Source organism: Dermochelys coriacea, chromosome 4, assembly GCF_009764565.3.
Source record: "Dermochelys coriacea isolate rDerCor1 chromosome 4, rDerCor1.pri.v4, whole genome shotgun sequence".
NCBI lineage: Eukaryota > Metazoa > Chordata > Testudines > Dermochelyidae > Dermochelys > Dermochelys coriacea.
The window spans coordinates 98408300-98435229 of NC_050071.1; the positions used below are offsets into that span (position 1 = coordinate 98408300).

Sequence of the window (26930 nt, forward strand, 5' to 3'; positions counted from 1 at the left end):
TACGGATGACTAGGATCTGGTGTCCTTGCAGACTGACTGATGCCCAATGCTAGCAAAGCCTGCATAATGCAAAGGAAAAACACATCTGTAGGAAGTCTTAAAAATATTGACAGTAGTTCTAACTTGAAAGAATATGATTAAATAAAATTAGATCCAACTTGCTGATTTTTTATATGTAGCATTAGAAACAAAAACACATTAGCTCAAATTACAGTAACTTCACAAGAAACATCCACTCCCAGACAGGACAATGTCATCCAAAACTAACTCACCTAAACCTGATTAGTTCTAGCTGCAAGAAGTTTAAAGCAACAATTTAAACAGAAGTTAAGAACATGTTTAATATAATAGTATAAATATTTTTGTAGCATTCTCCACTTGGGTGTAATCAGGAAACAAAGGCTGTTTAATTTAAAAAAAAAAAATCTGTCCAAACAGAAGTTTATGAACAAACTATAGCAATAAGTATACTCATCTCCATTACATTTAAGGCAAACTGAAATTAAAATAGCCTTCATTTACATTTCAACTTCCTAGGTATATATTTAGTTGTAACAAGTCACCCCATTGGAAAAAAATAAAAATATACTGTCTGTGCCTACATCTGGAAAAAACTAATTGTCTGAGTTGATATGTTTCTGATACATTGTTTAGAATGGATTCAATCTGATGGTGCAGTCTTTTATAAATCCAGGCCCTGATACTGCAAAGATTTAGGCTTGTGCTTAACCTTAATCACATGAGTAGTCTTACCCTCGTAGCGTAGACAAGGTCTAAGTCGACCTTACGCAACTCCAGCTACGTGAATAACTTAGGTCAATTTACTGTGGTGTCTATGCAATGCTGGGTTGACGCGAGAAACTCTCCCGTCGATTTACCTTACGCTTCTCGTTCCGGTGGAATATTGGAGTTGACAGGAGAGCGATCTGCAGTCGATTTAGCAGGTCTTCACTAAACCCACTAAGTTGACCCCTGGTGCATCAATCGCAGCAGCATCGATCCCCAGTAAGTGTAGACATGCACTTAATCATATTAATGGGTGTTTAAGAACATGCTATATCTTTGCAGGATTTAAATCTCAGTGTGCTTTATCCATATACACAACTCACAAATAAATACTTGAACAAAAAAAGACATCTCCAATGGCATAAATATTTAACTTTTCTTGATAATTTCCCAATTAAAATTAGAAACGCTCTCCTGCATATACATTGGTAAAGAATACCATTAAAGGCAAACTGTCAAAGTCATTTGGCCTTAAAATTGACCTACTTTTAAAAAGTCATCTGTAAGGTCTTGTCTTTAAAGCTATTTCCATACACGTCTTTAAATATTAAACAGCAGGGCAGTAGTATCATTCCCGTTTTACAAATGGAGTACATGAAAGGCTGTACAAGGTCATTTCTGGCAGAACTGGAAATACAGCCTAGGGGGAAGATTCTATGCTGCACCTCTCCACAGTAATGCCACACACAAGGCACAACCTGAGTTGGTAGTGTGGCAAAGATTATTTTAAGACACTTTTTGCATCACTAATTTTTGGCTGGTCTCAGAGCCAGTGTGGCCTTCAGAGTCAGTTAGAGAAAATCCTCGAGGCTGCTCTAATAATTTATGGCAACCTCAAATCGTAGGTTATCCACAGACCTCTCTGCAGTATAGACCAGAATTGTCAGAGGGTTCCAGTCACTCCCCCCCATAATACATGCTTATCTCTGAAATATCCTACAAGTGGGGCTGCAAGGGGGACAACGTAGAGAAAGCATACACACCAGCTCTATACTGCTTCTACACTGGAAGAATTCTCCCTGGAGCTACTCTGCCCCTTTTCTGGCCCCTACACGTCAGTGGAATAGTATAAAAGGACCATTAATCTGGACCCAGTTCTCTAATATGGCAGATCCAGCTCTCATTTACTTTGCCACACTGCCTTTCAGAACAAATGTATCAAATCTATGTGCTTAGCTGTGCTATATGTAGCCACTATCCCATCCAGATCCAGTAATAGAATCCAAGACACCAGATTCCCAACACTCCTCTGCTATCTAGCAACTTGCTGGGTAAGAAAGGAAAATTTGTCACACCCCCTTCTGGTGACTGAGCCATATAGCAGTAGAAGGCTGTTATCCGCAATCAGTTACTCTTTTAGCTAGAGTGGTAGAGGTCAATGATCAAAAAGAACAGGAGTACTTGTGGCACTGCGGATCTAAGCGTCTTGAATTCATAAATCCTGCTGATGACCCATGAAGGTGCTCAGTGTTGTTCCACATAATACAATTTCTTTATTTCTGCTTCCTTTTAAAAAAGCCTAGCAAATTACATTTGAAATATTACATTAAAAAGAATTAAGGTTGCAAAGTCAGACACTCAAAAGATAGAAAATGCCAGAATTACGGTTACCCACTTATCCTTGATTTGGCTCCCCTTAATATGTATGCATTATGAGATAGCCTTCAATTACATTATCATATCCTATTTGTTCTACAGGACTAATATTCATTGTACAGGATGGACAATGAGTGAGGCAGAAGGTTGCCTCTCTTGTGTTTAAGGCATTAAACTCAGACTCTAGAAAACCGGATTCTATTCCTGGCTCTTCCTATGTGATGCTGGACAAGACTTTTATAGCACATACAGACAAAGTGGCCAAATTAAGATTGTATGGGCATTCTTAATTCTGGTATTTCCTAACTTTTGAGTGCTTAACGTTGCATCTTTAACATTCTTTTAACTTTTTTTTAAATGTAATTTTACTTTATTACTTAGACAACTGGGGGAAGATGAACTTGAGACTTTCAGCAATAGACAGGCTGAAGAGAACAAGTTTGAGGTAGGCTGGTCATGTGATAAAAATGGGAGAAGAATGACCAGAAAAGAAAGCATGGGAAGACGACAACAACAAAGGACATGGAAGACTGACGATACTTCTCTGTCAAGAGAAGCATGAAGAGAAAAGAACTCGAACTCCAAGACCTACAAACCCGTGCCAGAAGGAGTGGCAAAGAACTGTGGGCACCTCTAACCCCATGTAAATGGGAAAAGGAGTCGAGAAGTGAAATGTGATGCGACTTAAACCAAAGGAAAAAAACCAGCCTAAGATATGAGGAGGAAACATGACCTACTGTCTTCTTCTTTGCCTCTCTCCATTAGTTAGAGTCAGCAATGCTGACCTATAGAGCATGCGTAGGGTCCTACCAAATTCATGACTGTGAAAAACATGCCACAGACTGAAATCTGATATCCCCTGTGAAATCTGGTACCCAGCCAGGGACTTCTACCCTATGCAGGGCTTCAGCTGCTAGTCCAGACTGGGGATGGGAAGAGAAGACTTCCTCTCCCCCTGCAGGGGCTGCTCCCTGGGTAGGTCAGACACACCTTTGGGAACTTTCCCTGGCTTCAGGAAGCTCCACAGCTCCAGCTATCACCCCACCAGCACATGCAGCGGCTGCGGCCCCAGCTGTGAGCCCCACATTGGGGCAAGAGACTGCCAGGAAAAACGGACATGTGGTATAACCCACCCCCTCAATACCTTGCGACCCTCACTTCTGCGCTGCTGCTGACATGCCGCTAACTTTAGAGCTAGGATCTGGCCAGTAGCCTTCCTTTCTGGCTGCCCAGCTCTGAAGACAGCACCCCTGCCAGAAGCAGGGCAAAATTAAGGGTGGCAATCCCAGACTCCGCTACAAAAGCTTGGCAATCCCCTAACCCATACCACCTTTTGGGTCAGGACCCCCATGGTTACAACATGAAATTTCAGATATAAACATCTGAAAACAGGAAACTAACTTTAAAACCCCGGCCTTGAAATTGACCAAACTGGACCATGAATTTGGTATGGCCCTAAGTATGCATGATTAGCAAAACGCTCTTACAAAACTGGCTGGCCAGGCCTGATTACTTCGGTTTGAAATCGGAGTTTTCCTTCTCCTAGATCAGTGGCTCTCCACCTTTCCAGTCTACTGTACCTCAGGAGTCTGATTGGTCTTTCATACCTCCAATGTACACCTAAGTTAAAAACTACTTGCTTACAAAATCAGGCGACATAAAAATACAAAAAAAAAAAGTGTCACAGCAGAGCACACTATTACTTTAAAAATTGCTTTCATTCTCACTTTTACCATATTATAAAATAAATCAATTGGAATATAAATACTGTACTTATATTTCAGTGTATATAGAGCAGTATAAACAAGTCACTGCCTGTATGAAATTTTAGTTTGTACTGTCTTTGCTCATGCTTTTTATGAAGTCTGTTGTAAAACTAAGCAAATATCTAGATGAGTTGATGTACCCCTGGAAAACCTCCACGAACCCCCAGGAGTGGTTGAGAACCACTGTCCTAGGTGGACTGTCTGCCACAGCTGATGAGCCTCACCTGAGTGGACAGAGGCACAGAGAGGTGAAGCAACTTGCCCGTGGCCACCCAGCAGGTCAGTGGCAGAGCCAGAAATAGAACCCAGGTCTCCTGAGTCCTACCCTGTATTTTCTCCACTGAACCGTACTACCTCACCTGACACATGGTCGATGGTATGGGAAATTATTAATTTAGAAAGGAAGAATAATACTTCCACATATCTGAAATATAGACAAAAACTGAAACACCAGCAGAAGTATTAGTCCAAACTTCACTAATCAGAAACAAGATAGCTACATAATCTCCAGTTTCTCTCCATTTCCAAGGTTTTAGGCTAGAGTGTCAGTATGAATTCATTAATTAATAATTCTGCTATTCGTTTACAAATTGTGTATCAAATTATGTACATCAAAACACAGGATAATATTAAGAGACAAGCTGGCTACAGCAATACAAGGAGAGATCATTAGGTTCTGAGTAAAAGTGCCAAGTAGAGTAATGTTAACATTGTACTCAGAACTCACATTGTTCCTGGAAGGATCACCAACCCAGGGCTGCTTGCTATATGCCCCCATCATTCTCTGACAAGGTTATGCCTAAATCACCATGAAATTTGACAGCAACTATTTAGTTATCCTTTCTTCTTTAAATGAATTTACTTTTATATTGCAGCCAAAAAATATATTCACATATTACAAAAAATTGCATGCCCATACTATAAACAAATGTACCCTTATCATAGATTAGTCATAACAGCATGTTATGGTCTCTAATATGAATGCCTTGCTTTGCAAGGCAGGAATTATTTAGTAACAAGTTAACTGACACTTGAAGGCATTCTCTCCCAGATGTGACAACAGTTTAGGTAAATAAATTCTTAGACTGATCAGCCTTGACACAGCTAAAATGGCTGCTGAACTTGTTGAAATCCAAAGCTATTCTTACTAAAGTGTAACCTGCTGTTCTACTTTCAAATGAAAAACATGCAAAACCACAGAAATTAACAGAAAAAAGTCCACTAAAGTGTTAAAAGAGGCAAAACCACTGCAATATGCAACAGTTTAGAGCCAGTCTGTGGCAAATTCTAAAAATGGAAACGACAAATTAACAACATCAATGTAAACTAAAAGCTAGAGAACCTGAAGGCTCAATTTTTGGTCTCCAGCCTCTCTCTCCAACTGTGTGTTATTTTACACAACATGCTCCAACAAAGCTTCTCAGAGCAGTATTCTGATACCCTACCTCACCTCACAAAACTAAACGCAATGTGCTACTTCCCCTGTACTTGTCATGTGCCCTGTAGTTTTTCCACCCTAATCAAATCACCACCAAGAGACAGCCACTTGATTTCTGAATTGAGAGCAATGTTCCTATCTGCTACCAACACAACTGTTTCCAGGGTCTGCATTCCTCCTTGGAGGCTAACTATAAATCACTTTAACTTAAACAAGGGCAATGGAAGCACTACTCACCTGGTTGCAAGTGTCTGCTAAAGAATGTATAGCTTCTGAAAACATGCTTGCAGAACCCGTGTAAACCCATGCGAGTAGTTTAAAGAAAAAATTCAACCCATTTCTAAGATTGGAGAGAGAAGAAAGCTGAATTAGCAATATAATATGAAAATTAACATTTGGTATTTTAAATCAACACAGTGAAATCACAGATATTTTGTACAACCATATGCTACCATCAGCAAATAAGAAAACTAAATTTCACCAAAAGTCAATTTATCAGTGATTAGTACATATAGTAAATGTATACACATCTTCTGCAATATTTACTAAATTAAACACATTTTCAATTAAGTGTAGTATATAGGGATATACAGTTAGGATTTTTGGAAAACAACTTTTACAGCAGTTGCATATCATAACCTATACTTTTGCAAGTTGCAATCTTTTGGCCTCACCTTCAAGACACTGCACAACTATTTATAAATGTCAGACCTTTTAGTCCAGTGGTTTTCAAACTTTTTTTCTGGCGACACAGTTGAAGAAAACTGTTTATGCTGATGATCCAACAGAGCTGGGGCAGAGGGGTTTGGGAGGGGCTCAGGGTTGGGGAAGAGGGTTGGGGTGCGGGAGTGAGGGCTGCAGGGTGGGTCCAGGGATGAGGAGTTTGGGGTGCAGGAGGGGCTCTGAGTTTGGGGGGCAGGCTTAGGGCTGGGGCAGGAGTTTGGGGTATGGACTTACCTCATGCTGCTCCCAAACAGTGGTGCCATGGGGGTGCTAAGGCAGGCTTCCTACCTCTCCTTGCACCGCGGATCGTGCTGCGCCCCAGAAGCGGCCAGCAGCAGGTCCTTCTCCTAAGCAGAGGCACGCAAGCAGCTCCACATGGCTCTCACCCACAGGCACCGTCCCTCCACCCCTGCTCCCATTGGCTGGGAGCCGGTGCTCGGAGTGGGAGCAATGCAGAGCCCCATGGGCCCCCTGCCTAGGAGTCAGACCTGCTGCTGACTGCTTCTGGGGTGCAGCTTAGTGTCAGAACAGGTAGGGACTAGCCTGCCTTAGCCAGGCAGCACCACTGACTGGACTTTTAATGGCCCAGTCAGGGGTGCTGACCAGAGCCGCCGCAACGCAGTGCCTTGCGTTCCGCGACCCAGCAGTTTGAAAACCACTGTTTTAGTCCATCCTTGCGACCCTTAGCACAATGGCACATGCCTCAGCAATCTCTTTTTCTTTCTTTCTCCCACTAAGATTTGTGTGCCTTCTTGTATAAAGCCCTGTTTCAATCTCAGTGTGCCAGCTGTAACCTCACACAGTCTCACTTCACTAAGTTCCTTCCAAGATACAAAGGGGTGGTTGGGGGAGAAAGAATATTACATTAGGAAGAAAAAATTAAATGAACTCCTCCCCTCTGAGCGTCCCAGGGTGCTTTGTCTTTCTAAAGATGCTTTCTAGATTACAAATTCTCTCGGGCAAGCACCATGTTGATATTTGTGTCTTCTATGGACCAGAGTGCAGCAGTTAATAATAAAAGTAGTATAATCATTGGCAAGTGTATTTCTAAAATATAAGCTTCTTTCTAAAACATATTATTTAGTTCAACCACTAGCTGTTGGAGACACTGGGTGAAATTCTATGCTCTGTGTTATACAGTCAGACTAAAGGGTCATTCTAGTGTTACAACTTCTTAAATTACTGGTAATGAAAAATGTTCAAAATTGGAATTCTCAAAAGGACACTGCCACGTGGGCTTTTTAATCCTTTATAAACAAAAAAGTTAATGGAATGCTATAGTTGTGGTTTTTTAACAAACAAAAACCAAGACACAGATTATTATATTTCCTTCTGAAACCATAAATCTGCCTCTTGGACATATACAGGATTGCACATACTACTGAATATGATGATAATTTTAAGGCCTTATCTAAGGAATTCCTAAGGTGCCTATCATCTTGTTATTTAAGCGCTAAATACATTTTCTTCTATAGTGCTTTTTATTCAAAGATTTCAATACGCTTTACAAACATTAATTTAGTCTCAACAGCCCACAGAAGTATTATTCCACATTTTACAGATAGGAAAACAGACAGATTAATAAATAACCCAGAGTCACAGAGGAAACCTGTAGCAACAGTGAAAAGAATTAAGTTCTCCTGGCTTCCAGTCCTATGTTTAATTACAAGGCTGTTCTTCCTATCCATAGTGCAACACAGTTTTAGCACTAATGAGCAATGCAAACAATTTTCCTGACTTCTTGAAGCGATGTAATTTTTTGCATTTAAAGAAAGAAGGAGCTAATCTGTTTATCTGAAGATGTAGTAAAGCTGCAGGATTCCTGCCTTCTAAAATGACACAGGAGTCCCACCAGGATTGATGACATTTTACTGCACTCCTCCAAATTCCAGGTTTGGATCGTCTGTGAGGACACAATACATTTGAGGGCTATGCAAAAATCTGCATCAAAATTTGAGATGTCAGAGCCCAGCATAATAGCTAAACCTTTTCCTCAAATGTAAAATGCTTTGAGATCTACCTGTGAAAAGAGCTACATAAGATCTAGATATTATTATTGTGCCATCTGGGTTAGAGACAGTAAAACACAGAGTAGGGAGATTCAGAGAGCTACTCATTAAAGAACCGCATGACAAAGCACAAGTATACTAAGAAACCATTGTAACCCTAAGAGCATCATTATGCCAGAAGGAAAGGAGCTCCCTGGTATCTGTGAGTTTCAGCTGACCTGACCAATTCAGTGTACCCCAACTCAGCATTGTTATAATCTGTATCTCAAAGATGCCATTAGACATGTAAAATGCTAACCAGTAAGCATGAGTCTTACTGGTTAACCCACCTTAACCGTTAACAGCTGCACCAGCCAGCAGGAGCAGCCCCAGACACTTAAACGGTTAACCATTTAAATGAAATATTTTTAAATAAACGGTTAACTTTTTAAACAGTATTTACATCCCTATATATGTAATATGTCACTAGAAAAATAATAACTCATTTATCATACATCCATCACGCAAAAATATTAATGATCAACCCACAAAAGGATTACATGGATGTGTATGACTGAAATGCATTTAAACCATGCACGTCAGAGGGATTTGATCAACGGGTTTTTTCCAGACAAAGGAATGTGGTTCCGGCTGCCTGAGTGCGTCTCCCATGTAAATTGAGAAAGATGCGACCAAAGACAAAGAAAGGAACATTTGCATGCCAGGCAAACAAAGCCATCAGGAGAGCAAGTGGGGAAAATGTGATCATTTATAGAGCCCTGCGTAGATACAAAATTTGTATCAGCATCCAATACGCAAACATGGTCCACGGATATCCGCAGATTTACATGGCTGTAATCATTTAACAATCTCAAGGGGGGGGAGGAGGGGATGAAGACTGCACCCTCAGGAAACCTTCCTATCTTTTGAAACAGGGACAATGAACTTTGAGAGAGAGAGAGAGAGAGAGAGAGAGAGAGAGAGAGAGACAGACTTTTAAAGGTTTACTGGACTATAAAGACAGACGCAGAGAACCCTTAATTTATCCTTCACCTGAGGAGACAAGCATCTTGGGTTCTGTGGGGATCCTGACTAAGAGCTAGTCAGCCATTGCTGGAAAAGGAAAAGGAAGACTGGTGAGGAAACTTCCTTAAACAAAGACCGTAGCTTGTTAAGTTATATCTTAGGCAGTAGAAAGAGAGTGTTTTAACTTTTTTTTTGTTTGTAACCCTTTATCTTTATCTCTTATACTTGAACTCACTTAAAACATCTCTTTTGACAGAATAAATTTGTTTTACTTTTTATCTAACCCAGCGGTTCTCAACCAGGGGTCTGTGGCCCCCTGGGGGTCCATGAGCCCTTTCAAGGGGACTGTGAAGCCCTGCAGCGGAAGCCCTGATCCCCAGCGCCCTCCGTGGGGCTGAAGCCAGGAGGCGCGGGGCTGAAGCCCAGAACCCCAGGCCCTGGTGGTCCCTGTGGGGCAGAAGCCCTGAGTCCATGGGCAGAGTTGGGGACATGGAGGGCATTGCCCCCCACCAAAACTGCAGCACAAGAGCAAGGCAATGCTGGGGGCAGCTCCACACCTCCTCCCCATCTCCTCTCCTAGGTCGGAGGCGGGAAGTGGGAGCCGGGCAATGCAGGGCAGCTGCTGCTCTGGCTGGTTCAGATGCAGCGTTCCCTCATCTCCTGCTGGTGCCCCAGATTGAAGTTGCTCCTCAGCTCCCAGCCCCTTTGCTCCCTCAGAGGCAGCTAGTAAGAGGCCCCCGGGGTGGGGAGACCCAGTTCTGTGGCTGGCAGACCCCTCTGGAAACAGGGACCGCAGCGGAGCCCTCCTAGCACATAGCCCCAGCTACCCCCTCCCTGCACACTGAGCTACTCCCGTCTGCACACAGCCCCAGCTACCCTCCTCCCTGCAACCTGAACTACACCCTGCTGGCGTACAGCCCCTAGCCACCCCTCTTCCCTGCTCCTATAGCCACCTCATGTGCACAAAGCCCAAGCTACCCCCTCCCTGCACCTTGAGCTACCCCATCTGCACACAGCCCCTAGCCATACCCTCCCTGCACCCTGAGCTACCACACATGCACACAGCCCCAGCTACCCCATCCCTGCACCCTACGCTGTTTTCAAACTTTTTGAGCTAATCCCCCCTCCTGTGAGTTATAATTTTTGGTTGCACCCCCCCACCCCCACCCCAACCCCAACCGATTGGGTGGCCTGCTGAGGTGAGTCAGGGGGTGAAGGTGGCACTCCCTCTCTGGACTCCACCATGTGGAGGTGGCTCGAGCCCTGCTGGCCCCTGGTCCCCCCCCCGCCCAAAACAGAAGTCCGAGTACTCCACTAGTTTCGGGTTGTGTTTGCCCTATTTCTCAACAGTTCATCCTGAATTTTGCATCCTCAGTTGTGATCCACTAAGGCACGGTTAAACTACTGTTTCTGTCTCTTTAAAGGAGCAGGAAACTCAGCTTCTGAGAGTGTTCCAGGAGAGGGCTGGACACTGCAGGGAGACTGTTCGGGGGAAATTCAGACTGTGGGTGTGTTGGGCTCACTCTGCAAACAGTAATTGGGGGTGGAAGCCAGGGTGTAACCTGCATGCTTGTGTGTTGGCTGTTGGTGTCTGGGCCGAGAGCCACAGCAGAATAGCATTTAGGGCACCCAGAGTTGAAGTACAGGCAGTGACAACCCTTTACTGGTCTGGGTTGAACCCCAAAATGTCACAAACATCAAGAACTGTCTGGTGTTTGTATGGCTATCCAGATCCACGTGCACTTAGCTAGAAAGCCACACAAATTATAAGGAAAACAAGGTACACCACCACTGGCTTTCACTTGTTTGTGATTTGTTTTTCAATCTTTTAAACCTCCATAAAGTACTATACCAAGTACATGGCAAACAAAATCTTAAACACAAACTGCAATTTTAAATAATGCATCTGAACATTTTTAAATGAAAAATTGTGTTTTTCAGTGCAGTGATAATATGAAAATGGTACAACACAATTCCTTCAATCTTTCCAATAAAAGCTTCTAGAATGAAAACACACATGATAAATTTCATCCCAATTGGTAAGATTTTGGAAAAGTTTAGTATACACCACTGTAAATATTTTAGAAAGTGCCATCTCAAACAAAACAGTTAGACTGACAGTATAATACCCTCTACGAAGCCAGATAATGAAAAATTTATTCCCCCAATATTGTTCTTTTCTTCTAGGCAAATATTGATTTTTTTTCCCCCGTGTTTCTCAAATAGAGCTTGAAATATAGCTTTTATTTGCTGTGTTTATGCACAGATATAATTTGCTGTTAGAGGTCTATGAATGTAGTTGCACTGCATTCTCTCAGCTGGGTCTCCCACAAAGTAAAATATTACATTGGGGCAGAGCATCCCAGCCCATGGTAAAAACTACTGGAAGGGGCTCAGAGGAAGAAAATCTCTGTAAAGGAATGCAACACATCAGTCCGTCTAGGGGTGAGGGGCAGAGTTTGCTCTTGTCAAGTAAGACACAGGGCTTGCCCCCAAATACAGCAACTCCTCACTTAACATTGTAGTTATGTTCCTGAAAAATGCGACTTTAAGTGAAACGATGTTAAGTGAATCCAATTTCCCCATAAGAATGAATGTAAAGTGGGGGGGGGGGAGGGAGGTTCCAGGGAAATTTTTTTTTGCCAGACAGTACAGTACTATAGTTGGGAGGTGTCCCTGCCTTACCCCACGCAGGCACAGCCCACTGGCACTGGAGACAACGAAGCAGGCAAGGAGGCTGAAGGTGCTGTAGGCTAGGAGAAGCATGTTGCACAGTAGCAACTTCCCCTACTCAGCAAGCACCTGGGGGGGGGCGCGCGCTCAACCCTCGGCCCACCTCCTCCACCCCTTCCCCCAAGCCTCCACGCTTAACCTGCCGCTTCTTCTCCCCCCTCCCCCTTTACTCCGCACGCCGAGTCCTCGCTCCTCCCCCCTCCCTTCCCTGCCTCCTGTCCACAGCAATCAGCTGTCTTGCGGCATTCAGGAGAGAGTCGGGAGGAGCGAGGACACGGCGTGCAGGCTCCCCCTCCCTCCCCCGCCTCCTGAATGCCGCAAGCCAGCTGATTACCATGGGCAGGAGGCAGGGGAGGCTGCACGCTGCGTCCTCGATCCTCCCCCCTCCCTCCTGCCCGAGGCAATCAGCTAGCTTGCGATGTTCAGGGGGCAGAAGGAAGAAGTTAGGACTCAGCATGCAGCCTCCCCCCTCCCTCCCGCAGCAATCAGCTGCTTTGCGGTGTTCAAGAGGCAGGGGAGGGGGGGAGCCTGCACACTGAATCCTCACTCCTCCCTCCTGAATGCCGCAAGACAGCTGATTGCCACGAGCAGGAGGTGGGGGAGTGGTGGGAGGGCGCTGATCCATGGGGTCTACTGGTGGGCAGGGGGCACTGTGGGGCGGGAGGGGTGTAGGAGAGCTGATGGGGGGCTGCCAGCTGTGGACAAAGCAGGCAGCCAAACAACGTTATAGCGAAGCGTTGCACAACTTTAAATGGAGCATGTTCAGTAATTGAGCAGGGACGCAAGATCAAAACAACGTTAAGCAAGAGGACGTTAAGTGGGGAATTACTGTATTGCTGGGTCTCAGAGATCCATGCTGAGGACATGTAGGAGGATAGGGCCCATTACATGGAAGCCCTGTGCCTCTGGATTGATTCTGGTTACTGGCACGCACCACCCAAGTCCCTGAAAACTACCAGGCTCTCCCACTAGCCACTGCAGCTCTTATAATGCTCAGAAAGAGCACCACATAAGAGATAAGAGCCTGTTACTCAATTATCTTCTCAGGGATTCTCTGCAGGGCTGGAGAAGGGAGGACGCATGTCGCCCTATCATCCATCCCTTCCACCCCACTGCAGACCCCTAATCTGCAAAGGGGTTCCCTCGAGGTCATGAGTGCCATGATCGTGGTTGCGCCCAATTCCAAGGAGGAAGGGCAAGATTTGTACATGATTTCCTGGTGCAGGAAAGAAAAAGGAAGGGTGCATAATACAGGCCACTCTTTCCCCCCCGTACACACATACAGTGGTGTTATTGTACATTTATTTAACAGAGCAAACTCGAGGCTCAGATTAATTAATAGAATCTCTTGAATGATAGAGAAGGGCTATTTTCAGTGAAGTTACTTTCCTGATCCTTCTTTTTTCTGAACAAAAAGCAGAAGGAGCTGTAAACAAATTCAGGGATATTTCCTATCAAATTTCAGCTTTTTCTCTTGGGGTTATAAATTACTATTTTCTTAATAGTTCCTGCTATTTTGCTCATGTATTACCTTCCATTGGATCTGAGGAAATAGTCACACTTTTTAGAAAAATGAAGTGAATCTGTTTAAAAGATCCACTGTGCTCATCTAAAAAGTTTTATTCTTCCGTGTGGTTGTCTTTTCTTTTTTTTTTTGGTTAGAAATATTTAGTCTTCACTTCCTTGTCTTGTGGGTAAACTCTGTGGAAACTAGTGATAGTTTTCAGTCAGGTTTATTTAAAAGGTAGGGTTTCTGTTTGTTTCACTTAACTCAAACTCCTGACAAATACTTGAAGATGATATCATCTTTGTGAAAAATTCAACACTCCTCCCCTTCTACTGATGGGACCCTTAAGGAAACTCTCCAGCAAAAGCAGAAAAGTTAACCCTCTGACATTTTTAAAGTTTACAAACAAAACAAAAATAAACTTGTTTCAAAAGACATGAAGTTATTTTTATACTTCATACAAGAGCAGGAACGAGCACGAGCTATAAAAAATGTTGCTCTATGCCATTCACCTTCAAGAATTTTGGTTGCTGTTTTAACCATTAATTGTCTAGCTGACGAGGTTCGAAAGTCTAGCCTTTCTTTGATCAAAGATGGAACAAGTCTCTCTGATCTCTAAATATAGATGAATGTACTCCTAAAAGGAGCCTAACCTCTGTTTGTCAAGACATGCAAATAAATCTATTAATTTCAACTAAGATTTGAGTCTACAGACTAAACTCTCTCTCTCTCTCTCTCTCTCTGGAGAGAGAAGAATTTTGCTAATTCTTACTATCAACAGGGTGATCCATTACAGATTATGTACATTGGAAAGTAATGTTTTTAAAAACAAAGAATACTGCACTTACTTTGATAATACTTTGTATATACTTTGAAAATACTTTGTTTTTGTTTTGTTTTGTTTTTTTTAACATTTATAATACTCCACAGAATATTAAAGCTGTACTGTAGCATCTCCTAAAGGTAATTAAATCCTAATGAAACCTAACTGCTGTAGTTTGTTTTATTATTTTACAGAGAAAGGGGAGTGAAATTCATGTTTTAGCTGCTTTTCAGGTTTGCTTTATTATTACGTTATCAGTGGCTTCAATGAGAGCTGCTGGAGTCTCAGCACTTTGGAAAGTCATGTCATTTATTTAACTAAATGCCTAAATATGGATGTGGAGCCTAATTTTAGGCACCCATTTAAAAAAAAAATCTGCCCATGATTTCTGTTAAATAAAGGTTGTTTTCTGGGTCACATTGCTGCAGCAATGGGGGCTCTTCAGCAAATTCCATAGCTGCAGAATTGCAGAGAACACTAGGACCTGTAACTCAAATATACAGACTATTTCCATTTCTAGGATATACAATTTTTTACTCTTGCATTTACAAAACATTTACTTTTTCAAACTTACATGCAAATAGCAACCATCACCACCTTTCCTGGTCCTTTGAGCAACATAGCGCCTGTGCTGGAGCGTGGCTACGTACAGAAATGAGAGAATGCTAAAATAAATTGCTAAACTGAAACAATGAAGTAGTAATATAGCTAAATCCTGGTTTTATGAAAGGACTATCAGTAGTCTACTGTACACCACATACAATACCTACAATATCATGTAGTACTAGAATTCCTGTAACAGCTGATGTATAGCTCTGCATAATCCAGTAGTTTATCATGGACAGCTGACTAGATTTACAGTTTGGTCTCATGCAGAACTAAGATACCTAGTTTTAGTGCAGAAGCTCTCAAACTGTGGTCTGTGGAGCTCTTGGTTATCCACATGATACTGACAACTCCCTTTTCAGCTCAATAGACAGTGTAGGAATAGCTGTAAAGGAGGTTAAGCAAGCATAGCAGCCTCCATGAGAGGCCACTGTAACTATAAACAGAGTGAGGAGAGGAACCAGAGTCCAACAGAAAGAAATGTCAGGTATCACCCAGCAGGACTGGAGTTAGAAGCTTTCTGAACTAGGTTGCTTAGGGAGAGGGAAGCAAAAAAGCCAAAACAAGCTGAGGAGATTTGTTCAAACAGATGAAGGGAAAATGAAATGGAAAAAAAGCAACCAATATGATTCTATAGAATTAGCTTTGTGCATTGTACACATTCAGCAAGTTGCCACAGGTCTGGGGTGGAATCACAATGGGACTGTGATTAGATATCTGGCAGAGGAAGAGATCCACAAACCCGCTCATACTATGATCATATCAGAATCCATTTAAGTAGTATTTTAAAAGTTTAAGATTCTATTACAATCAGAATGATATAAAACAGATACATTACAGGCCATTTATAACTTTCACCAAAATCTTGTAAGGCCACCTATACATTTTTTCCCACATTCTTTTTCTCAGAAATATGCTCTAAGCAATCACACATACACCTTAATGGTGATTTTACCAAAGGAATTTAAATGATCTCTTACCTTAGTATCCCCAAGAAAATCTTTGTACTCCTTTAATAGCTTTTGGTTTCTAAATAGATCTGCAATAAGACAACTCTAGTTACATGCAGCACTTAGAAGTTAAAAATAATTTCAGGATTTCAAGATTTTTTTTTTCTTTACACAAAACTCAGGTAAGTTTGCTACTGCATACAAATGCATTTATATTAAACAAGCAGATCCGGTCAAATTTAGATTTCTTAAAGGATCTGTTTCTTAACAGTACCCAGGCATAACATGGTAAATCCTTAGCACTGGAATTTAAATCGAAAATCATCATCTTTACCAAAAAGCTGACAGGTGTCTTAGTTGACTCATCACGTCTTAAAAAATAATTTAAGTTTGGGGTGAGATTCTGTACGTCATCTCTAAGAGGTGCCATCCAATCTACAGGCCAGGGAGAAAGGAACTATGGTATCCCTAGTCATGGATCAGAACCCCATTTCACTAAGCACACAAAAGGAGCAAAAAGAGGGTCCCTGTCCCAAAGAGTTTACGATCCACGTACAAAACAAGAGAGAAGAGACTGGTGCAAACGGGAATACAAGGATTAATGAGACAATATTGATCAGCCTGATAGGCAATTCCCACTTCAAAAGAACAGTGCTCTAATACAGTAAATGTACACTCGTACAACAGCACGGTATCACTGAGATTTTATTCAGTTTTTACAGTCTTGCTTTCACATTAAGATCTGGAAACTTTTGCTAGTTGTTAAGCTTTCTGGCTCCAACTTTGCAATATTTGGCTCAAATCCTTAAAAACAGTTTAAATTCTTACAATCTTTACAAACAATTGCAGACATCTACTCTTCCCTTCCATTGGGACTACACGTATATTAAGTTACAAAGTTGCTATGTGTTTGCAGGACCAGGCCAGCTTTTTCAATGGTAAACTTGTTTCTATGAACTACAACAGACCTTTAATTTTAAAATTGCGTAACTTGAAACAACCACCTCAATAAATATTGCTTCTGCTATTTTAATTGGCCAGTGCTTCCAACAAGAGAAAAATGGAATCTATTGTAAATACTGAATGGATTGAGTTTTTGTTGTAATGTTATGAATACAATCTACAATTTTGTTTTAAAGGAAAGAGTGGATCATCAGATTACATTCTTTTAAAAGCATTAGACAAAAATTACAAAAGATAAGGTACCATGAATCAGTAGTTCAAATAGCATAAAACAAATAAAAGGCAAGGCTTGAATTGGTTTTGGTATTTTTGTAAAGTCTCACGAAGAAAAAAAACACAAAACCAAAAACTTTGCTCAAAAACCTTTCAGGTTGTTTAACAATAGCTACAAATTAATCCACAAAAGCAAGGATACGTTCAGTTAAGATGAACTCATTTAAACACATCACATACACCTCCTCTGTGTACATTAACAATACACACATTTCTCATGCTCACACTACCACAAAAACATACGTATGTTAGACACTCATATAAGGATGAAGAGAATGAGGTGTTATTCTCCCACAGGGAAGTATGAAGTTGAAGTTAACAGTGATTGATAAAGCATTCTGAAGACATTTGAAAATCCAACACTTACTTTCTCTGTATTCTATCTCTGCTTCTTTACGCCGTTTTCTCTCTTTAGCAAGAGCCTCCGGGCTTCCCCAAACTTCAAGAGATCTGCACAAAGTACAAATAATTTGGAAATCCTTTTGATTTCCACACACTATGTGTCCTAAAACAAAATGCTTTTTGACTACGTAACCCAAGCCTTCATTAATACCAGAGTAGCATAATGGTTTATCAATATTTCTTCTGGAAGAAATCCATCCAGACTAATCTCACATGATAAGACAGTGTAGGGGGAGATTTCAGAGTAGCAGCCATGTTAGTCTGTATTCGCAAAAAGAAAAGGAGTACTTGTGGCACCTTAGAGACTAACAAATTTATTAGAGCATAAGCTTTCGTGAGCTACAGCTCACTTCATCGGATGCATTTGGTGGAGAGAGTTAGATTTCAATTTGGATATATACAATGTGACCCTTCAATTTTGTATATTGTACCGAGTTACTACAACAATGGGAGTAACTTTATAATGGAAAGGGCAGTAATATTTTCCTTCTCTACATGCATTTATATACATGCATGTAGAGAAGGAAAATATTACTGCCCTTTCCATTATAAAGCTAACCTTTTAAAATTATATCTTATACCATTCTCTCATATAACCAAAGTTAAATTACTCAAATTACCAAATAATTTCCTTTTAAAAAAAGTTAGCTTACTTTGCCTCTACGTCTGATCTCAAAAATACAGTGAAAGCCTCAGTGTCATCATGGGGACTTCGTCGTCTGATTTTCCTCAGCTGTTCTAGGTCACTGTTGAAAGATGGAAACAAACAGTGCAACAAAAAACATGTTCATACTACACATAAAAGAGTCAATATAAAGATCAAACATACTGATCCTTAAAAGGATATTATGGTTAAAAATCTACCCTAATTTTTTCCTTAACATGGCACGTTTAAAGAAATTGACAGAAAGCCGAGGGTTTCTACTTAAACACAATCCAGTGGCAATACAATCAGTATAAAGTGTTCTTTAAATTGCTCTTGAAGATCATAATGTGATTTGCTTGGGCTCAAAATCCAAACTGTGGGCCCATATTAAGAACATGGGAATGTTATACCTTAGCAACTGAAAGGAAGAAATTCTTTGGATAAATTAACCCATACTCCCTCTAATTCCCTCTCTGGCAGCTACCTACATGAAAATTAGAGGTCATGTGGCACTTTAAGAGAGCCTAAAGGATTACACCCAATACCCAGGTCATTTCCGCCTCTTTCAGTAACACAGGTCTAAAGCCATGTAAAAACTGTTGCTAAGCAGGTATTTGCTACGTTTAGCTAACAATTTGGGGTTTTGGTTTTTTTTAAACTATAATACACTTTATAGAATCATAGAAATGTAGAGCTGGAAAAAACCTCAAGAGATCATACAAGTCCATTCCTCCACGCTGAGGCAAAACAGTCTCTAGACCATCCGACAGATAACCTGTTATTAAAAGCCTCCAATGACAGAGATTCCACAACCTCCCTTGCTAATCTAGTCCAGTACTTAACTACCCTTATAGTTAGAAAATTTTTTCTAATGGCTAACCTAAATCTCCCTTGCTGCAGATTAAACCCATTACTACTTGTCCTACTTTCAGTGGACATGGAGAACAACTGATCACCATCCTCATTATAACATTCCTTCACATATCTGAACACTTATCAGGTGACCCCTCCGTTGTCTTTTGTCAAAACGAAAGATGGGCAGATTTTCTAAACATTTTATCATTTTTGTTGTTCTCCTCTGGGCTCTCTCCAATTTGTTCACATCTTTCTTAAAAAGTGACACCCAAAACTGGACAATACTCCAGCTGAGGCCTCACTAATGCCAAGAAGATCAGAACAAATTACCTCCTGTGCCTTACATATGATATTTTTGTTAATACATCCCAGAATTATATTTGCTTTTTTGGTAATTGCATCACACTACCGGATCATATAATATTTGTGATCCACTATAACCTCCCAATTCTTTTTCTGCAATACTACTGCCTAGCTGTACGGGGAGACTGTGGCAAACCAGTAAAGTGCCTGAAACCACTATGGCTTATTGCTAACAGCAGCCAAGTCAGCAGGCTGTAAATTAGCCAAGTCAGCAGGCTTAGTTTAACCAAGGCAGGAGGGGAGGGGAGTCTTTGGGTGCAAAAGAAAGGGCAGCTTGACCCCGCATCCTTCCTAATAAGAATTGTGTTGAGATAGCGGATACATGCATTTTCGAAGAGCAGGATGTGCCCCAGGAATGTCTATTGGGGCCTCAAGGCTGCAAACTCTGGAAAAACCCACACCTGGTTAATCGATAATCAGAAGGAACCTCTTACTTGACTACTGAAACTGCTTACTTAACCAGTTTTCTTTAAGGGACATGTCATTCTATTACTAATGTATAAATAGGGGGAAAGTTTGAGGTAGTTGGACTCTCTCTCTCTCTCTGGATACATCTTGCAGTCCCCACCGGCAGACGGAAGATTTGGCCACCGGAAGCCTGCCGCTATGCCACTCGAGAGCCACGCTCAGCTTTGGTAATCATCAAGGGTTGGGGTGTTTTTCTAACCTGTTGTGGATGTAACTGCTTCAGACTAAGTAAAGTTTAGCTTTAAGTGAAAGCACTTGTGTTGTCCTGTTTGTGCCAGCCATGTATCAGTAGGATGGCCGTGTCTCCCCCGATTTATTTCCTAACACCACCTTGCACAGAGTAAAAGTTACCAAGAGCTTTGGGTTGAAAGAACCCCGGGTAACAGCCAGTTATTCCCCATTTTGCATTTGATTTTTCCTTCCAAAGTGTAGTATTTTGCATTTATCTTTATTTAATTTTGTCCTTTTAATTTCAGACCAATTCTCCAATTTGTCAAGGTCCTTTTGAATTCTAATCTCCTGTCCACCAATGTGCTTGCAATTCTTCTCAGCTTGGTGTCTTCCATAAATATTATAAGCATACTGTCCACTCCATTATCTAAGTCATGAACAAAAATACTGAATAGTACCAGACCCAAGAGAGCCCTGCAGGACCAGCAATAGATACATCCTCACAGTTTGACAGTAAGCTATTGATAACTGCTCTTTGAGTATGACTTTTCAACCAGTTATGCACTTTATAGTAATTCAGTTTGCTTATGAGAATGTCATGTGGGACAATGTCAAAAGCGTTACTAAAAATCAAGATACATCACATCTACTGCTATCCACTAGGCCAGTAACCCTATCAAAAGAAGGAAATTAGGTTGGTCTGGCACGATTTGTTCTTGACATATTCATATTGGCTACTGCTTTTTATTCACCGTAGCAATTGTTTGCTGTATTGCTGCCCTCTATAGTTCAAATGGAGTCATTCATAGATACCAACAGGCTGCTCCTTCTAAAGCACGGAGAATATTTGACTACTGAGGATGCAGGATGGACAGACTGCAATGGTTCCTTAGTGAGGAATTCTTCTGATTGCCTGATTCTGTTTCATTTTAAAGAACTGGAAGCTAAAGTCTTTCTCCAGTTGTTTATTTTGTTTACTCATGGTCATGATGAAATTAAATACAGATTGCCTGAGGTGCATAGTTCGGTCAAATTGATGGTACATATTTCTCCAAAACTTAAAATTGAAGGACACTGTGTTAGGCTCCAAGAGGGCAAGTTTCTGGGAAAAATCTGGATTGTATAGAGGATTTAGATACTACTTTTGTTCATCCAGAAGAAATGGCCATAGGGAATATGTTCTCTTTCAATTTTAGTTCTTCTTGCTCTTTTTGGCAGTTTCCAAAGAAGTTTCCAAACTGGCATGAATGGACGTGTTCATGGATCTGAAGGAGAAAAGCTTCATTGTATTCAAAGTCTTGTGAAAACTGCTCTGTGAGATGCCACACACCTTCTAAAAACTGAGTGAACTCTCAAGAGATTTCCTTTGGGTCACCATCAATTGATCACATCTGTCAGAAAATTTGCGTCCAAAAGAGCCAGTCCTTCTCTATTAAAACCAGGAAGCCCTATATTGTTCTATACTATACATCCAACAAGAGAGAGCCAAGGGAACAAACTTGGAAAGTCCTGTCCCAGCGATCAGAGCAGTGAACTAGCACAGTTGCATTTTCAACTGCTATTGCTTTGGCTAAGAAGGTAGCAGCATCCAACACAGCTTTGATATGACAGCCAGCCAGAGTTCTCCAAACCAGACAAGAAACTGTTGACAAAGCTTTTGTACAGCTGACTTCTAAAAGTTTCTGCAGGCTGAATCTCGTTACATGAATGTTTTCAATTCCAACAAACTGGAATCTAATGTTAGTATAGTTGTCTTCATTTTCATACCCTTTACCTGCTGCTCCATTTTCCATTGCATTACGCTTAGGTTGAGTGTCCATGACATACATGTAGTGATGAGCAGGGTTGGCTATACTGATTGCATTCAGCATATTTTCATCCTCCAGACACCTGGCACTGAAACTTTGCAGATGCAGTCAGCCTCTTTCAATGGCAGCCTCTTTATCTCTGTGATAATATAACACTGGGAATCTTCCTTTGCTTCTAAATTTGGAGCTACTTATCAACCTATTCTCCTCTAGGTGCTTATAAAAACTGATTATTTAATCATTTGTTCCAATATCTTTCCAGGTACCAAAGTTAGGCGGATTGGTCTACAATTCCCCAGGTCTTCTTTGTTCCCCTTTTTAAAAGGTAGGTACTACATTTTCCCTTCTCCAGTCCTCTGGGACCTCAGACATCCTCCATGAGTTCTCAAAGATAATTGCTAACAGTGCTGAGATTGCTTCAGGTAGTTCCTGAAGCACTCCGAGGTACACTTCATACAGCCATGACAACTTGAATATATCTAACTTATCTAAATATTAACTACCCTGTTCTTTCCCTATTCTGGCTTGTGTTCGTTCCCCTTTTTGTTAATATAAACTATGTTAAGATTCTGGTCATGGTCACAATTAACTTTTTTAGAGAAGACTGAAGCAAAATAGGCATTCAACACCACAGCCTTCTTGGTGCAGTCAATTAGCAGCTCTCTTTCTTCACTAAGTAGTAGACCTATGCTTTCCTTTGTCTTTTTCTTGCTCCTAAAGTATTTATAGAACCTCTCCTCCTGCCTTTTGTGCCCCTTGCTAAGTATAACTCATTTTGTTTCTTAGCCTTTCTGATTTTGCTCAGATTTCTACATGCTTGTGCTATACTTTTGTACTCTCAGTTAGGAATTTGTCCCTGATTCCACTTTCTATATATTCCTTTTTGATTTTCAGGTCATTAAAGAGCTCCTCATGCCACCAAATTGGCCTCTTACTATTCTTCCTATCTTTCCTTCACTTTGGGATAGTTTTCTTTTGTGACTTTAATATTGTCTCTTCTAGAAACTGCCAGCTTTTCTGAACTGCTTATTCCCCTTACATTTCTTACTGTGGGACCTTACTTATTAGTTCTTGAGTTTGTTAAAGTCTGCTTTTTAAAAGTCCATTGTACTTATTCTGCTGCTCTCACTTCCTTTCCTTAGAGTCCTGAACTCTATTTCATGATCACTTTCACCCAAACTGCCTTCCACCTTCAGATTCACAATTCCTTCCGCTAGTCAGAATCAAGTTTAAAATGGCTGTCCTCCTAGTTACTTCCTCCACCATCTGAATCAAGACACTCAGATTATAGAAGATGTTTATATATAAAATAGGAATTAATTTGGTTTTATCACAGTAACTAACCTATGGTCCTATTATTTCTGTCCAGAACTTCCTATGTAAAAGCCAACACATTTTTTTCAAATTAATCTGCCTATAGAGAAAATAAATTTATGATAAACCGATTTCACTTAATTAAGACCTCTGGCTGGTCTAAGATACTGGGGTGATAAGACAGACTCAGAGCAGAAACAGAATTTAAAAGTTTTCATAGTAGCAGCCGTGTTAGTCTGTATTCGCAAAAAGAAAAGGAGGACTTGTGGCACCTTAGAGACTAACAAATTTATTAGAGCATAAGCTTTCGTGAGCTACAGCTCACTTAAAGTTGTAACTGCTATAAAAATCACCAAACTTTCATATTTAATGGAGAGTGAGTCAAGGTAGGTGAGGTAATATCTTTTATTGGACCAACTTTTGTTGGTGGAAAGGACAAGGTTTGGAGCATTACAGTACTCCTCCTCAGGTCTGGAGAAGGTACCCTGAGTGTCAGAGCTAAAGACAAGGTGGGACATGTTGTTAAGCAGAAGGGTCATCTCTATGAGTGAAACCCTTCTGCTTAACAATATGTCCCACTTCGTATTTGTCTCAAGACTCTCAGGTTACATTCTCCAGACCTGAGAAAGAGCTCTGTGATGCTCAAAAACCTTGTCCTTTCCACCAACAGAAGTTGGTCTAATAAAAGATATTACCTCATCTACCTTTGTCTTTCGTATCCTGGGGCAAACGTGTCAACACCAGCACTACTACTGCAAACAACTTATTTAATAAAGATCAAACAGGATTTTATAAATGAGATCACACCTTTGAATTGTGTTGTTTAAATGGATGCCAGCAATGGATGACAGACACTAAAGAGAGTTAAATATACATTTAAGTAACAATAACCATGGTCCAGAATGATACATGTGATTAAGTCAGGATAATAGTGAGAGTTAAGTCTTAATTTGGCAACATATAATAAGCATTTGTAAACAGATACAATATTAAAGTACCTGAAGTTTAAAATGAAGCTTCTTATGGCTTCTAAGTGGGGTTTCATATTTTAGAGATTTGCATGGTTTCTAACTACTGCTACAAGGTTGCCTGTGCCCCCTGTGAAAAGATGGCTGTCCCAGAGACAGCATTTTCTCTTCAGTGACTAATGGGATTTGCACTTCTTGGCATGCAGAGTCAGCACTCTAGAGAACAGGAAGGATAGAGTTGTTGGAAAGAGAACTTAAATGAAGTTCATTTTGTTTTAAAAGTATATATATTAAATTATTACAATGCCCCTTTAAAAGGGTAGGAAAGAGTTTGAATCCATCAGCCACCATGATTGCAATTAGCTTGAAACTTGGTCATTTTCAAATGAAGCATCAGCTCAGTCAGTCTACAATTTATTGTGTATATTGGAGCGGCGCCTAGACATTTCAGTCAGGATTAGTGACCCATGGTGCTAAGCCATTCTTCACCTCTGAAACACATATGAACAAGTCAAAAATATATAGACAATTATACTTTAACTCACTTAAACTACTGTACCTGGATTTAAGACAGAACTCATTTATTGCTCTGACACCAGTGATGAAATTATTTTGTGTGTATTTTGGTCCATACTCTCTCTTTTTAAGAACTGCTTTAACTAAAAAACAAACAAACAAAAAAAGTATTATCAAGTGTAATTAAAAGTCATATGGAGCATGCCCTGAAAGACAATTTAGCCCGATGTGAAATCATGAATTTACCCCATTTAAATGGAGACATGTAAATTCTTCCTTCCTGCTAGGGATTCTGGGATAAAGACATTTAATGAGAGAAATAAAAGAGGAAGGTACTCTGATAGAAAAATTAATAATTTTCTGGACAGAATGGAAACAAACATTGTTAAGAACAGAGTAATTTAACTTAATTTTGACATTTAATATAATAAAATTAGCTATTCTGGCAACAAAAAAAGCAGATATAAACATAAGTTCTAATCAGTCACTGGTGGCCAAAGACTTTGAAAATTATTTTCTAATCTCAGTAGTTAATTTTGCTATTGCTACAGATCTTTTCAGACCTAAACCAGACCTGAAACAGACTGTACCCTCCACTTTATTTTTTAAAATACTCCACCAAATACTTTCCAGAGTTCTCTCTTCAAATTGCCATACTGTGCTTTGTGGATTATAGAACAGTTAAAAGTACACATTCCTTATTTATATGTATGTAATATCTAGCGAGGAGATTCTACTATAAACTTTTCAGAATCCGATGCACAAGCAGGAGACCATGAGAATACATACAATTTTAAATGCAAATTTATCTTACTTCCAGTTATGCCATTCTTGGCTGCTTGTCAGCCAAGTATAATGTCCTTACAGTGATTTTTAATTTTAAAATCACTATTAAGTTTACTTCTGTTAATATTTTAGGCAGGTCACCATTAAAGAACAGTTACAGTTGATGAAGTATAGTAGGTGTATTAAAGGAGAACAGAGATCTTTGAAAATTTACAATTCATAGATTAAGGCCAGAAGAGACCTCTAGGATTCTAGTCTGACCACCTCCAGAACAAAGGCCTTAAGCCTTCACCCAGTAATTTCTGCATCAAGCCCATAACTTTTGCTGGAACTATAGCATATCTTTTAGAAAGATATCTAATCCTGATTTAAAGTCTTCAACTGATTGAAAGGCCACCACATTTCTTGGCAACTTCTCCAATGGTTAACTATCCTCAATGTTAACATTTGTGCCTTCCTTCTGGTCCAAATTCTGGAAGCTTTGAAGCAAAAGGTTTCAGCTGACACTGAGCAACCCACAGGCATTACAGATTTCAGCATTTATTTACAAAAATTCTCGTGTATTTATGGTATTCAGTGGATTTTTTAGTCTACAACACTGTTTTAAAGTAAATGTTCAGCATCTGATAGTATGTGCTGCATCACGATCTACCCCAGATTGCTCTTTGGATCTAATGGACACTAACACAGAGTTTCTTTGGCAGTGGAACAGAAAAGAACAATTGTCAAATAGAGAAAATGGCTCTTGCATACTTTAGTTTTTTTCTTTAAACAAACCCTTGAACAAGTTTAACAACTTTCATATCTTGGGATATGCATTAGCAACAGTTCACAAAGTAATCACTCAATATTTCAAAATAGAAGACAAATTTGAAAAATAATTAGTTTTAAGTTTCCACAGTAATGTAATAAAAAAAAGTTTAAAAAATTATTTAAAAACAACCCACCAAACATCACACAAATTTTAAGGTGAAGAGTGTCCCCTTTTAAGAGTTTTCAGTATTTTGTTATTTCATTACTATTTGTAACAGTAAATATTTAGGATACAATTGTGCCTAAAGGCCTATACAGTCCCATTGAGCTGAGCATCATACAAATACAAAAGAGGGAATCCTTGCCCTGAAGGGCTTACAATTTAAAGACACAAAGGATGCGTCTTCACTAGGAAAAAGTTGTGGGTTTGTTTGCTTTCCAGTGAGTTAGCTATCTCTTTATACAAAAGACACCTTTCCTTAGCAAAAATAGGCCCACACTGAAGGTTAGAGGATGTGAACAGAACATACAAGGAAATGAGTAGGGTGAAGTATTGACACAGATGTGTTAATCACATGTACTGTAGTTGGGGGAAGAGGGGAGAAGTGAGGGTTAATTGGGTTTAAAGTAAGGAAGTAGAAGAGGAGGAGGAGGAGGAACAGGCAGAGTATCACCTGTCTAGCCAGGATCAGCAGCCTGAGT

At 40.4% G+C, this 26930-nt stretch overlaps 1 protein-coding gene and 1 pseudogene across 2 annotated transcripts in view; both read right to left on the minus strand.

Annotated features, from left to right (window-relative positions):
* Positions 1–26930, minus strand: part of SLC30A9 (solute carrier family 30 member 9) — a 60377-nt gene that overhangs the window by 23415 nt on the left and 10032 nt on the right. For both annotated transcript variants that reach the window (XR_006281114.1, XM_038398255.2), the window contains exons 4-10: positions 24733–24832; positions 18234–18326; positions 17546–17628; positions 15973–16031; positions 14961–15028; positions 5824–5926; positions 4–59 (exon numbers count right to left, since the gene is read on the minus strand). Coding sequence is in view for 1 of the 2 variants with exons in the window: in XM_038398255.2 (XP_038254183.2) it covers positions 4–59; positions 5824–5926; positions 14961–15028; positions 15973–16031; positions 17546–17628; positions 18234–18326; positions 24733–24832 (562 nt within the window). In the remaining variant the exon portion in view is untranslated. The remainder of the gene's footprint in view (positions 1–3; positions 60–5823; positions 5927–14960; positions 15029–15972; positions 16032–17545; positions 17629–18233; positions 18327–24732; positions 24833–26930) is intronic.
* On the minus strand, positions 20725–23412 carry LOC119854497 (annotated as a pseudogene).